The sequence below is a fragment of the Larus michahellis genome, chromosome 7, assembly GCF_964199755.1.
Source record: "Larus michahellis chromosome 7, bLarMic1.1, whole genome shotgun sequence".
NCBI lineage: Eukaryota > Metazoa > Chordata > Aves > Charadriiformes > Laridae > Larus > Larus michahellis.
The window spans coordinates 32889530-32901824 of NC_133902.1; the positions used below are offsets into that span (position 1 = coordinate 32889530).

Consider the following 12295-nt stretch of genomic DNA (forward strand, 5'->3'; position numbering starts at 1 on the left):
CAGATGTGCCAGGCCCGGTTGGAATGCCATTCCTTACCGAGAACCTAACCAGTGACTCTTGTAAATTGACATGGTTTACTCCAGAAGATGATGGTGGCTCTCCTATTACGAACTATATAATTGAAAAACGTGAATCTGACCATAGAGCTTGGACTCCAGTAAGCTATACAGTTACAAGACAGAATGCTACTGTTCAGGGACTCACCGAAGGGAAAGCCTACTTTTTCCGAATTGCAGCGGAGAATATAATTGGCATGGGTCCGTTCACAGAGACAACAAAAGAGATTGTCATTAGAGATCCAATAAGTAAGTATATTTTCAGGTTTGGATTACTGTCATATGAGGTGAATATGCAGAAAAATGCATTTACCATATATTTTTTTTACTTATTCATAGCTGTTCCTGACCGTCCAGAAGACCTGGAAGTAAAAGCAGTTACTAAGAACTCTGTTACATTAACTTGGAACCCTCCAAAATATAATGGAGGCTCAGATATCACCATGTACGTTCTAGAGAGCCGTCTCATTGGAAAAGAGAAATTCCACAAAGTTACAAAGGAGAAAATGCTTGATAGGAAATACACTATAGAGGGCTTGAAAGAGGGTGACACCTATGAGTATCGTGTGAGTGCTTGCAATATTGTGGGGCAAGGCAAGCCATCTTTTTGCACAAAACCAATCACATGCAAGGATGAAATTGGTATGTATCTTTTTAATATTTCTTTTGAAAACATTGTTACATTTACTGATTTCTTACTTTTTCTTATTAATCTTGCTGGCATTCGTGGGCATTGTGTTTTTTAATATTGTCTTTCAGCTCCTCCAACACTTGACCTTGACTTCAGAGACAAGCTTATTGTTCGGGTTGGTGAAGCTTTCAGCCTGACTGGACGTTACTCAGGCAAGCCTGCACCAAAGGTTACTTGGCTAAAGGATGATGTTGTTGTGAAAGAAAATGACCGTACAAAGATCAAGACAACTCCTACAACTCTTTGCTTGGGGGTACTAAAATCTGTCCGTGAAGACTCAGGCAAATATTGTGTTACTGTAGAGAACAGCACAGGATCAAGAAAAGGATTTTGTCAAGTTAATGTTGTTGGTAGGTTTTACTGAAAAACAGTATTGTATGTGTTTTTTAGTAGTGATTAGAATTCATTGAATTATTTAAAATGTAAATATTAAAATGTGTTCTTTATTACAATAATTTGATTTACTGCATTCTCATTTATACTGAAATACTATTTATTAATTTTGAGTACATAGTTAACTCTGGCTTAGTTTATTCAGCGTGAATAATTTAATGTCTCTACATGCATAGAATGTCAACACTGTAGAAAATGTCAATCACTAAATACTTTATAAGCATTAAGGAATTAAGTCTAGTGAGTTAAACACGTATTAAAGAGGAATAGTCTTGAGGTCTCGATTCCTTATTAAAACTGTGACGCCAAGTTTCTAATTTTATAATATATTTACTGTATTGATACTGTTTATGTCGTTACGTGAAGTTCATATAAAAGCATGGATATGCTTTATTTTTTCTTAAACAGATCGCCCATCACCTCCAGTAGGTCCAGTTATATTTGATGAAGTTCATAAAGATCATATGGTAGTTTCCTGGAAACCACCATTGGATGATGGAGGCAGCGAAATTACAAATTACATTATTGAGAAAAAAGATGCACACAGAGATTTGTGGATGCCAGTTACATCTGCCACAGTTAAGACAACATGCAAAATTCCTAAGCTGCTTGAAGGAAGAGAATATCAAATTCGAATTTATGCTGAAAATCTTTACGGCATAAGTGATCCTTTGATCTCTGATGAGATGAAAGCCAAGGACCGTTTCCGTATGTTAATTAATTTGCTATCTTACTTTGATACTTTAACCTTTACTCTGTTTGTAGTGCTCATAAACTTTTTTTTCCTCCTCAGGTGTTCCTGATGCACCTGAGCAACCAATCATTAAGGATGTTACCAAAGACTCTGCAGTAGTGGTTTGGAACAAACCATATGATGGAGGCAAGCCAATAACAAACTATATTATAGAAAAGAAGGAAACAATGTCTACAAGATGGGTCAGAGTTACGAAAGACCCAATCTTCCCTGGTACTCAGTTCAAAGTACCGGACCTCCTTGAAGGCTGTCAATATGAATTCCGTGTTTCAGCAGAAAATGAAATCGGTGTTGGTGATCCTAGTCCACCGTCAAAGCCCATTTTCGCTAGAGATCCAATCGGTAAAGTATTAAATTTCATTTCTCCTTGAAATTTTAATGCAGTCTTCATTAACAGTTAGAAGAGTCAACAGTTAGAAAAACATTTTAATAGTTTCCTTTTTACCCATTTCATTTCTTTTTTGCTTTTTTTAACAGCCAAACCAAGCCCACCTGTTAATCCAGAAGCAGTAGATAAAACTAAGAATTCAGTTGACTTATCTTGGCAACCACCACGCCACGATGGTAATGGCAAGATAATTGGCTACCTTATTGAGTATCAGAAAGTTGGAGATGAAGACTGGAAAAAGGCCAATCTTGCAGCAGATTCTTGTCCTGAAACAAAATACAAAGTCACTGGCCTTACTGAGGGTTTGACCTATAAGTTCAGGGTCAAGGCAGTCAATGCAGCAGGTGAATCAGAACCAGCCTATGTTCCTGATCCAGTAGAAGTAAAGGACAGACTTGGTGAGTTCAATAAAATAAGATAAGTTTTACTGAAGAAGATATTTTTTCCTCGTTTTCTAAAAAACATATAATTTTGATTCCAGAACCTCCTGAGCTGATACTTGATGCTAATATGGCCCGAGAACAGCACGTAAAAGCTGGAGATACCCTGAGACTTAGTGCTGTTATTAAAGGTGTTCCATTCCCAAAAGTTTCATGGAAGAAAGAAGATCATGAGGTCTCACCCAAAGCTGATATTGAGGTTACAGGAGTCGGCAGTAAGCTTGAAATTCGTAACACTGTCCATGAAGATGGTGGAATTTACTCCCTGACAGTTGAAAATCCAGCTGGTTCAAAAACTGTTTCAGTAAAAGTTGTTGTCTTAGGTAATCTTTTTAATGTTTCATTTATACTGCATACTTTTGTTCTATAACTAGAGATTTAGAAATAAAGGAATGTCTGGAAAATATCAATAAACTGAGTAATAAGAACTACACAGTAGAAGAAGGACTCTGCCCTGGTGAGGCTGCATCTGGAGTACTGTGTCCAGCTCTGGGCTCCCCAGTTCAAGAAGGAAAGGGAACTGCTGGAGACTGTGCAGCAAAGGGCTATGAAGATGATTAGGAGACTAGAACATCTCTCTTACGAAGAAAGACTGAGGGACGTGGGTCTTTTTAGTATGGAAAAAAAGAAGACTGAGGGAGGAGCTTATCAACGCTTATAAATACTTAAAGGGTGGGTGTCAGGAGGATGGGGCCAATCTTTTCTCAGTGGTACCCAGTGACAGAACAAGAGGTAATGGGCACAAACTTGAACATAGGAAGTTCCACCTAAATATGAGGAGGAACTTCTTTAGTTTGAGGGTGGCAGAGCACCCAGAGAGGTGTTGGAGTCTCCAACTCTGGAGACATTCAAAACCTGCCTGGACATGTTCCAGTGCAGCCTGCTTTAGGACAACCTGCTCTGGCAGGGGGGTTGGACTAGATGATCTCCAGAGGTCCCTTCCAATATCCCTATAATTCTGTAATTCTGTGACTAAAAAATACATGAAATATATTAATTTCTCTTGAAATTTACTAAGTTTTGTAAAAAATGATGCGGTTATAAAATAAATAACAGATTCAATTTTTGTCAATATTAGATAAGCCTGGTCCACCCAGAAACCTACAAGTCAGTGAAGTTAGAAGTGATTCTTGCTATCTCACTTGGATGGAACCAGAAGATGATGGTGGCTCTGTCATTACCAACTATGTGGTAGAAAGGAGAGATGTAGCTTCTGCACAGTGGGTAGCCATCTCATCATCCTCCAAGAAACGCAGTCACATGGCTAAATATCTGATGGAAGGCATTCAGTATCTCTTCCGAGTTGCAGCTGAGAATCAGTTTGGTAGAGGTCCATATGTGGAAACACTCAAGCCTATTAAAGCTATAGATCCACTGCGTAAGTGTTTTTCAATGATATGATTTGTGTTTTGCTTATTGTTCTTGGTAATTTTTGAGATTATCTTGTTGATACTAATGTGAACATGGTACAGTGCTACCATAGATTGGCTGTCCTAGTAACCATTTTGGTTCTGTATTTTAAAAGATCCTCCGGGGCCACCAAAGAATCTGCATCATGTAGATGTTGACAAGACTGAAGTTTCCCTTGTTTGGAATCGACCAGATCGTGATGGTGGTGCTGAGATAACTGGGTATTTGGTGGAATATCAAGAAGATGGTGCAGATGAGTGGACAAAGTTCCAGACAGTCCCTATGCTAGACTGTGTTGTTACAGGCCTACAAAAAGGAAAAATATACAAATTCCGTGTGAGGGCTCAGAATATTGTTGGTCTTAGTCTTCCAGATACAACTATACCAATAGAGTGTCAAGAAAAACTAGGTAATTTTTAGTTTTCTTATTGTTTCACTGATTCTTTCTCTCTCTCTTTGAGCATTCCCCTGAAAACATAATTTCTATTTTTCTCTAATTTCAGTACCTCCATCCGTGGAACTAGATGTGAAGTTAATCGAAGGTCTTGTTGTTAAAGCTGGCACCACCGTGAGACTTCCTGCCATTATGAGAGGTGTGCCAGTTCCCACTGCAAAATGGGTTACTGATGACGTTGAAATTAAAACCGATGGCAGATACAAGATTGAGACTGATGATTATTCAACTGTACTTACCATCAAAGACTGTATAAGAAAAGATACAGGAGAATATCTACTCACAGTTTCTAATGCAGCTGGCAGCAAAACTGTTGCTCTACATCTTACAGTTTTGGATGTTCCTGGCCCACCAACTGGTCCGATTAATATTCTTGAAGTAACACCAGAACATATGGTTATTTCTTGGCGCCCTCCTAAAGATGATGGTGGGAGTCCTATAATAAATTATATCGTTGAGAAGCGTCAATCAAAGAAAGAAACTTGGGGAGTGGTTAGCTCTGGAACAAGTCACACAAAAATTAAGATTCCACGACTGCAGAAGGGCTGTGAATATATTTTCCGTGTCCGGGCAGAAAATAAGATAGGCATTGGTGCACCCCTTGATTCAGAACCAACAGTTGCTAAACATATGTTTGATCCACCATCCCCTCCTGGTAAACCAACTGTTTATGATATCACAGAAAATGCTGCAACAGTGGCTTGGACCCTACCAAAATCTGATGGTGGAACTCCAATAACTGGTTATATACTTGAACGTCGGGAAGCATCTGGTAAATGGGTGCGTGTCAATAAGGCACCAATACTTGATATGAAATACAGAGTCACTGGTCTTTTTGAAGGCAACACATATGAATTCAGAGTTTTTGCAGAAAACATGGTGGGCTTAAGCAAACCATCTCCAAGCTCTGATCCAATAAAGGCATCACGTCCTATCACTCCTCCTGGACCACCTATAAATCCAAAATTAAAAGACAAAACCAAAGAATCAGCTGATCTTGTGTGGACAAAGCCCCTCAAAGATGGTGGCAGTCCCATTCTGGGATACATCGTGGAATGTCAGAAAACTGGAACTAAGGAGTGGAATAGGATTAATAAGGATGAACTTATTAGACAGTGTGCCTACAGAGTACCTGGGTTAATAGAAGGAAATGAATATAAATTCCGAATAAAAGCTGTTAACATTGTGGGAGAGGGAGAACCAAGAGAACTGGCAGAAACTGTACTGGCAAAGGATATTCTTTCTCCTCCAGAAGTAAGCCTAGATGTGACCTGTCGAGACTTAATTACTGTCCGAGTAGGTCAAACAATCCATATTACTGGTAAAGTAAAAGGCAGGCCAGATCCTGACATAACATGGTCCAAAGATGGCAAAGTACTAGTCCAAGATAAGCGTGTTGAAATAATCCATGATCTACCTAATGTTGAACTGCAAGTGAAAGAAGCCAAAAGATCTGATCATGGCAAATACATAATAGCAGCTAAGAACAGCTGTGGACATGCTCAAGCTTTTGCTGTTGTTAATGTACTTGACAGACCTGGACCATGTCAGAACCTGAAAATAAGCTATGTCACAAAAGATTCATGTATGATTGCTTGGGAGAGTCCAGTGGATAATGGTGGCTCTGAAATTACAAACTACATAGTAGAGTGCCGTCAACCAAACCAGAGGGGATGGTCAATTGTCTCCTCTGATATCACTAAACGATTAGTAAAGGCAAATCTTATAGAGAACCGTGAATACTTCTTCAGAGTTTGTGCAGAAAATAAAATAGGTCCAGGTCCTTGCATTGAGACCAAGACTCCCATCCTTGCCATCAATCCTATTGACAAGCCTGGAGAGCCAGAAAATCTTCACATTGCAGAGAAAGGAAAGACGTTTGTATATCTGAAATGGAGAAGGCCAGATTATGATGGTGGAAGTCCCAATTTAAGTTACCATGTTGAGAGAAAACTGAAAGATTCAGATGAATGGGAAAGGGTTCACAAAGGCAGCATTAAGGAAACACACTACATGGTAGATAAATGTGTTGAAAATAAGATTTACCAATTCCGAGTTCAAACCAAGAATGAGGCAGGTGAAAGTGGCTGGGTAAGAACAGCTGAAGTTGTTGTGAAGGAAGATCTGCAGAAACCAGTGCTAGACTTGAAGTTAAGTGGGGTGCTAACAGTGAAAGCAGGTGACACAATTAGAATTGAGGCTGGAGTCAGAGGAAAACCACAACCTGAAGTTGTATGGACAAAAGACAAAGATGCCACAGATCTAACCAGATCTCCAAGAGTCAGTATTGAAACAACTTCTGATACATCTAAATTTGTTCTCACAAAATCAAGACGTAGTGATGGTGGGAAATATGTGATTACTGCAACTAACACGGCTGGTAGTTTTGTAGCATACGCTACTGTTATTGTCTTGGATAAACCAGGTCCTGTAAGAAACTTGAAAGTTACTGACATTTCAAGTGACAGATGTACTGTTACTTGGGACCCCCCAGAAGATGATGGTGGTTGTGAAATACAGAACTACATCCTGGAAAAATGTGAAAGCAAGCGTATGGTTTGGTCTACATACTCTTCCGCTGTCCTAACGAACTATGCAAATGTGACACGCCTTATTGAAGGTAATGAATATATATTCAGAGTTCGTGCAGAGAATAAAATGGGCACTGGTCCACCAACAGAAACACAACCAATTATTGCAAAAACAAAATATGATAGACCCGGACGCCCTGACCCTCCAGATGTCACAAGAGTTAGCAAAGAAGAGATGACTGTAGTTTGGAATCCACCAGAATATGATGGTGGCAAATCAATTACAGGATACATTTTAGAGAAGAAAGAGAAACGGTCGCTAAGATGGGTTCCTGTTACTAAGACTGCAATCCCAGAGAGACGCAAGAAGGTTACTAATCTCATCCCTGGTCATGAATATCAGTTCCGTGTCAGTGCCGAAAATGAAGTCGGACTTGGAGAACCAAGCTTGCCATCAAGACCTGTAGTAGCAAAAGACCCAATAGGTATCATACCTCTGTATTCTACTGTATTTTTTTTTTTAATGTTAGCATAAGCGATTGCTAAATTGCACAATTGTGTTCTTATCTGTAATTTTTATTGTCCTTCAGAACCACCTGGTCCTCCCACAAACTTAAGAGTGGTTGATAGCACAAAGAATTCCATAACCCTTGGCTGGGGAAAACCAGTGTATGATGGTGGTGCTCCAATTATTGGATATGTTGTGGAAATTAGACCAAAAGTTGAGGGTGCTGATCCTGAAGCAGGGTGGAAACGATGCAATGTTGCTGCCCAAGTTATTCATACAGAATTTACAGCCACCAGCCTGGATGAGAACCAACTGTATGAATTCAGAGTTTCTGCCCAAAACCAAGTTGGCCTTGGCCGACCAGCTGAATTGAAAGAAGCTGTGTCTCCCAAAGAAATACTTGGTGAGTTTTTCCATCCTCTTTATGAGTATTTACGCGCAGTCGTTATTTGCTCTGGTTTTATTTTATTTCATGTGCTAAACTTTGCATTTTATTTCTTTTTTTTTTTTTCCTTCAGAACCTCCCGAAATTGAGTTGGATGCAAGCATGAGAAAGTTAGTCACAGTTAGGGCAGGATGCCCTATTAGACTTTTTGCCATTATTAGGGGTCGCCCAGCACCAAAAGTCACCTGGAGGAGAATGGGTATTGACAATGTTATCAGAAAAGGACAAGTTGATCTGGTTGACACTATGGCCTTCTGTGTCATCCCTGATTCAACTCGTGATGACTCAGGCAAATATTCACTGACACTTGTTAATGCAGCTGGAGAAAAGGCTGTATTTGTGAACGTCAGAGTCCTGGGTAAGTAATGAGAGAAATACCTCTAGACAATTTTTTAACTATGTTGAATGTTCATTGCAGGAATTTTTATGACCCCCAAGTGCTACAGTTTTTGAGAACAACTATATCAGCTAACACTAAGTCTCCCTGTATAGGAAGCTGTTAGCTTCCTTTAATTTTAACTTATTAAAGAAGAAAAAACTAGCATAAATTGAAATCTCTTTATAGATACTCCTGGACCTGTGTCGGACTTCAAGGTTTCAGACGTCACCAAGATGTCATGCCACCTTTCATGGGCACCTCCAGAGAATGATGGTGGTAGCCCCGTGACTCATTACATCCTGCAGAAACGTGAGGCTGACAGGAAGACCTGGGGAACAGTCACTGCAGAACTAAAGAAGACTAGTTTCCAAATAGCTAACCTTGTACCTGGAAATGAATATTTCTTTAGAGTAACAGCAGTAAATGAATATGGGTCAGGTGTTCCAAGTGACTTACCAAAACCAGTTCTAGCAACAGATCCCCTAAGTAAGTATTTCTCTATGCATATTTTATGTTTTTTCTTTAATTTTAATAAGATTTTGCATTTTTTTTTTTACTTGGTGTTTCCAAATTGAACAATCCTACTAAGTACCCAATGATAAATATTTCTGTGTCAGTTGCTTTCAAATAATACAATATATGAATATAATACCTTTGCAATTATTAAGAATTTTGCTCTTTTCCATATTGTCCTTGTTGAGTTAGCATGGATAGCTTCCAATAATTCAACAAGTATTCAATAGTCAGAAAATCTTGGAAATTCAGTGTTTAATGTGTTTCTTTTTTTCCCCCCCTAAAAGGTGAACCTGATCCACCAAGAAAACTTGAAGTTACTGAAATTACAAAGAATAGTGCTACTTTAGGCTGGCTGCCACCACTTCGTGATGGAGGCTCTAAAGTTGATGGGTATATTGTTAGCTACAAAGAAGATGACCAACCAGCGGATCGCTGGACAGAATATTCAGTTGTTAAAGATCTCTCCATTGTTGTAGCTGGTCTGAAAGAGGGAAAGAAGTACAAGTTTAGAGTGGCAGCTAGAAATGCTGTAGGAGTAAGTTTGCCAAGAGAAACTGAAGGAGTATTTGAAATTAAAGAACAACTCAGTAAGTAACAATTTAAATACTACCTGTGTTGCAATATTCTGCTTTAATAATGAAATGAGCAAGAATTATAGTTCTTTGAGTGAGTCCCAGAAAGATATATGCTTTATGAAGTCATCTGGAGGATTATGGTTAACTGTAACGAATATTTTGACGGCTCAGAAAAGATGAGAGTTGACCGCTAATTCAGAATTATTAAAGAATTTTGCAGGTATGGTTTCAGTTGGAACCAGAAGATAGGAACTAAGGAGAAATAATTAATACCTTTAATGAACTTAAAACGAAAAAGAGTCAGAGTGGTAGTTTGAGAGATAAATGGGGCCAGAAGTGGGAGCTGTTTTAAGATAAGAGAAAACAAGTTGTTAATATTGTAGAGTTGGTTGAGAATGTAAAGTGAAACACAGGGAGCACAGGTTGATGTAATTAAAGTGCTAGGGTCCCTGAGGCACAGGAAAACCTAGGGGTAAGGAGCAGATGAGAAGAACCTTTTTCCTTTTTTGACATGGAAAGAGGAAGAGAGAGTTATAGGAGCCAAAGAGAATAAAAACTAGCGAATGGCAGGAAGAAACATACTGCCAGGTTTCTTTTGGAAGAAATCAGAAAGATGTAGTGCAAAAGAAGTAGTAGGATAAGGGGCTTTACTTGAATAATTCAAGAGTATAAAAACATCAACTGTGGAAATAGGTTTAGTTCAGTGAGAACTTCAGTCTTTCTTTTCTCCTCCTTCATGTCTGTCTTGTAGAAAGTCAGCAATAAGTTAGCAATGACAAGTTCCAGATATAAAGAAGAATTACATGTCATGCAGTAATAGTGCACAAGTCTCTACATAAACAAGTGAGAAGGCAATCTAAACTCAAAAATATTCTCTTATAAACTGTACAAGAATGAAAAATAAGACTGGAATAGATATTGCCCACTGCAGAATCTCTGGTTGTCCATAAGTGCAACCTAAATTAAAAATTATCAAGTCATTCCTACTGGTGATTCCACTTGAGAGAGAAGCAGAGAGCTTTCAAATGAAAATGTAAGAAAAGGTAAATTAATATGTCACAGAAATTGAATTTATATATCTGCGTGTTATTTTATTTTTCAGTCCCACCTAAGATCCTGATGCCTGATCACGTTCACATTAAAGCCGGAAAGAAACTGAGAATTGAAGCTCATGTATATGGGAAGCCTCAGCCAGTCTGTAAATGGTTGAAAGGAGATCAAGATGTACTTACATCCAGTCGCCTTGCCGTGCATAAAGCAGAAAAGTCTTCCGTTCTTATCATTAAGGATGTAACTAGAAAAGATTCTGATTTTTACACTCTTACTGCAGAAAATAGCTCTGGTACTGACAGTCAGAAAATCAGAGTGATAGTCATGGGTATGTTCTACGTGATTATTTTTAAACGCAGCTTTATACAAAACCGGTTTTAGTGTATTCCAGTGGTTACCATTTTCTTTCATCCCTTTTTTCTTAATATGTGTTTTTGTGCAGATAAACCGGGTCCACCACAGCCTCCATTTGATATTTCTGAAATAGATGCTGATGCTTGCACTCTTGCATGGCATATACCTCTCGAAGATGGTGGCAGTAACATTACAAACTATGTAGTTGAGAAATGTGATGTAAGCAGAGGAGACTGGGTAACAGCTTTAGCTTCTGTCACAAAGACGAGCTGCAGAATTGGAAAACTGATTCCTGGAGAAGAGTATATGTTTCGCGTTCGTGCTGAAAATCGTTTTGGGATTTCTGAGCCACTTACTTCTGGCAAGATGACTGCAAGGTTCCCATTTGGTATGTCAGGTTTTGATAGCAGCATTTCTCTTTTTAGTCCTCCTAGTAAGAAGGCATGTGATTGATATCCATCTTTGTTTTTCTTTCTAGATGTTCCCAGTGAACCAAAGAATGCACGTATCACAAAGGTCAATAAGGACTGCATTTTTGTTGCCTGGGATAGACCAGATAGTGATGGAGGCAGTCCAATCACTGGTTATCTCATTGAGCGCAAAGAAAGGAACAGTTTACTGTGGGTGAAAGCGAATGACACAGCTGTGCGCTCCACAGAATACCCTTGTGTGGGGCTCATCGAAGGTCTTGAGTATACTTTCAGAATTTATGCATTGAACAGAGCTGGAGCCAGTAAACCTAGTAAACCAACTGAGTTTGTCACAGCAAGAGCGCCAGTTGGTAAGCCAAACATGCCATTAATTTGCAACAGACTACTGTTTTTATGGTCATTTTCAAGATATCTGTAACTCTTTCTGATCTTCAGTTTGCCCTGATGTTCATATTTTCATGTTTACTGCAACTGCACTGTGAGTGCACTGTGTGGGTATGCTGCAAATAGGATCTAGCACTATTAAAGCTATTTTTTAATATGTTATCTTCTTTGGCAAAACAGACTGTAACATGATCTTATTTGCCTTAGATCCCCCTGGAAAACCTGAAGTTATTGATGTTACTAAGAGTACTGTATCACTGGTATGGACAAGACCAAAGCATGATGGTGGCAGCAAACTTATTGGCTACTTTGTTGAAGCTTGCAAATTACCTGGTGATAAGTGGGTTCGGTGCAATACAACTCCACATCAAATACCCCTAGAAGAATACACTGCTACTGATTTGGAAGAAAATGCTCAATATCAATTTAGAGCAATTGCCAAGACGGCCGTTAACATTAGCCCACCTTCAGAACCTTCTGATCCGGTGACCGTTCATCCAGAAAATGGTAAGAAATGTAAAAGCTTTTGAGAACT

At 39.0% G+C, this 12295-nt stretch overlaps 1 protein-coding gene across 1 annotated transcript in view; it reads left to right on the top strand.

Annotated features, from left to right (window-relative positions):
* TTN (titin) overlaps window positions 1–12295 on the top strand; it is a 244263-nt gene that overhangs the window by 179906 nt on the left and 52062 nt on the right. Inside the window, exons 251-268 of the mRNA XM_074593977.1 lie at window positions 4–306; window positions 397–699; window positions 817–1098; window positions 1550–1849; window positions 1935–2237; window positions 2373–2681; window positions 2765–3046; window positions 3802–4101; window positions 4249–4542; window positions 4637–7603; window positions 7709–8029; window positions 8145–8429; window positions 8637–8936; window positions 9251–9553; window positions 10644–10919; window positions 11034–11333; window positions 11424–11726; window positions 11968–12267. Of these exons, the coding sequence (XP_074450078.1) occupies window positions 4–306; window positions 397–699; window positions 817–1098; window positions 1550–1849; window positions 1935–2237; window positions 2373–2681; window positions 2765–3046; window positions 3802–4101; window positions 4249–4542; window positions 4637–7603; window positions 7709–8029; window positions 8145–8429; window positions 8637–8936; window positions 9251–9553; window positions 10644–10919; window positions 11034–11333; window positions 11424–11726; window positions 11968–12267 (8031 nt within the window). The remainder of the gene's footprint in view (window positions 1–3; window positions 307–396; window positions 700–816; window positions 1099–1549; window positions 1850–1934; window positions 2238–2372; window positions 2682–2764; window positions 3047–3801; window positions 4102–4248; window positions 4543–4636; window positions 7604–7708; window positions 8030–8144; window positions 8430–8636; window positions 8937–9250; window positions 9554–10643; window positions 10920–11033; window positions 11334–11423; window positions 11727–11967; window positions 12268–12295) is intronic.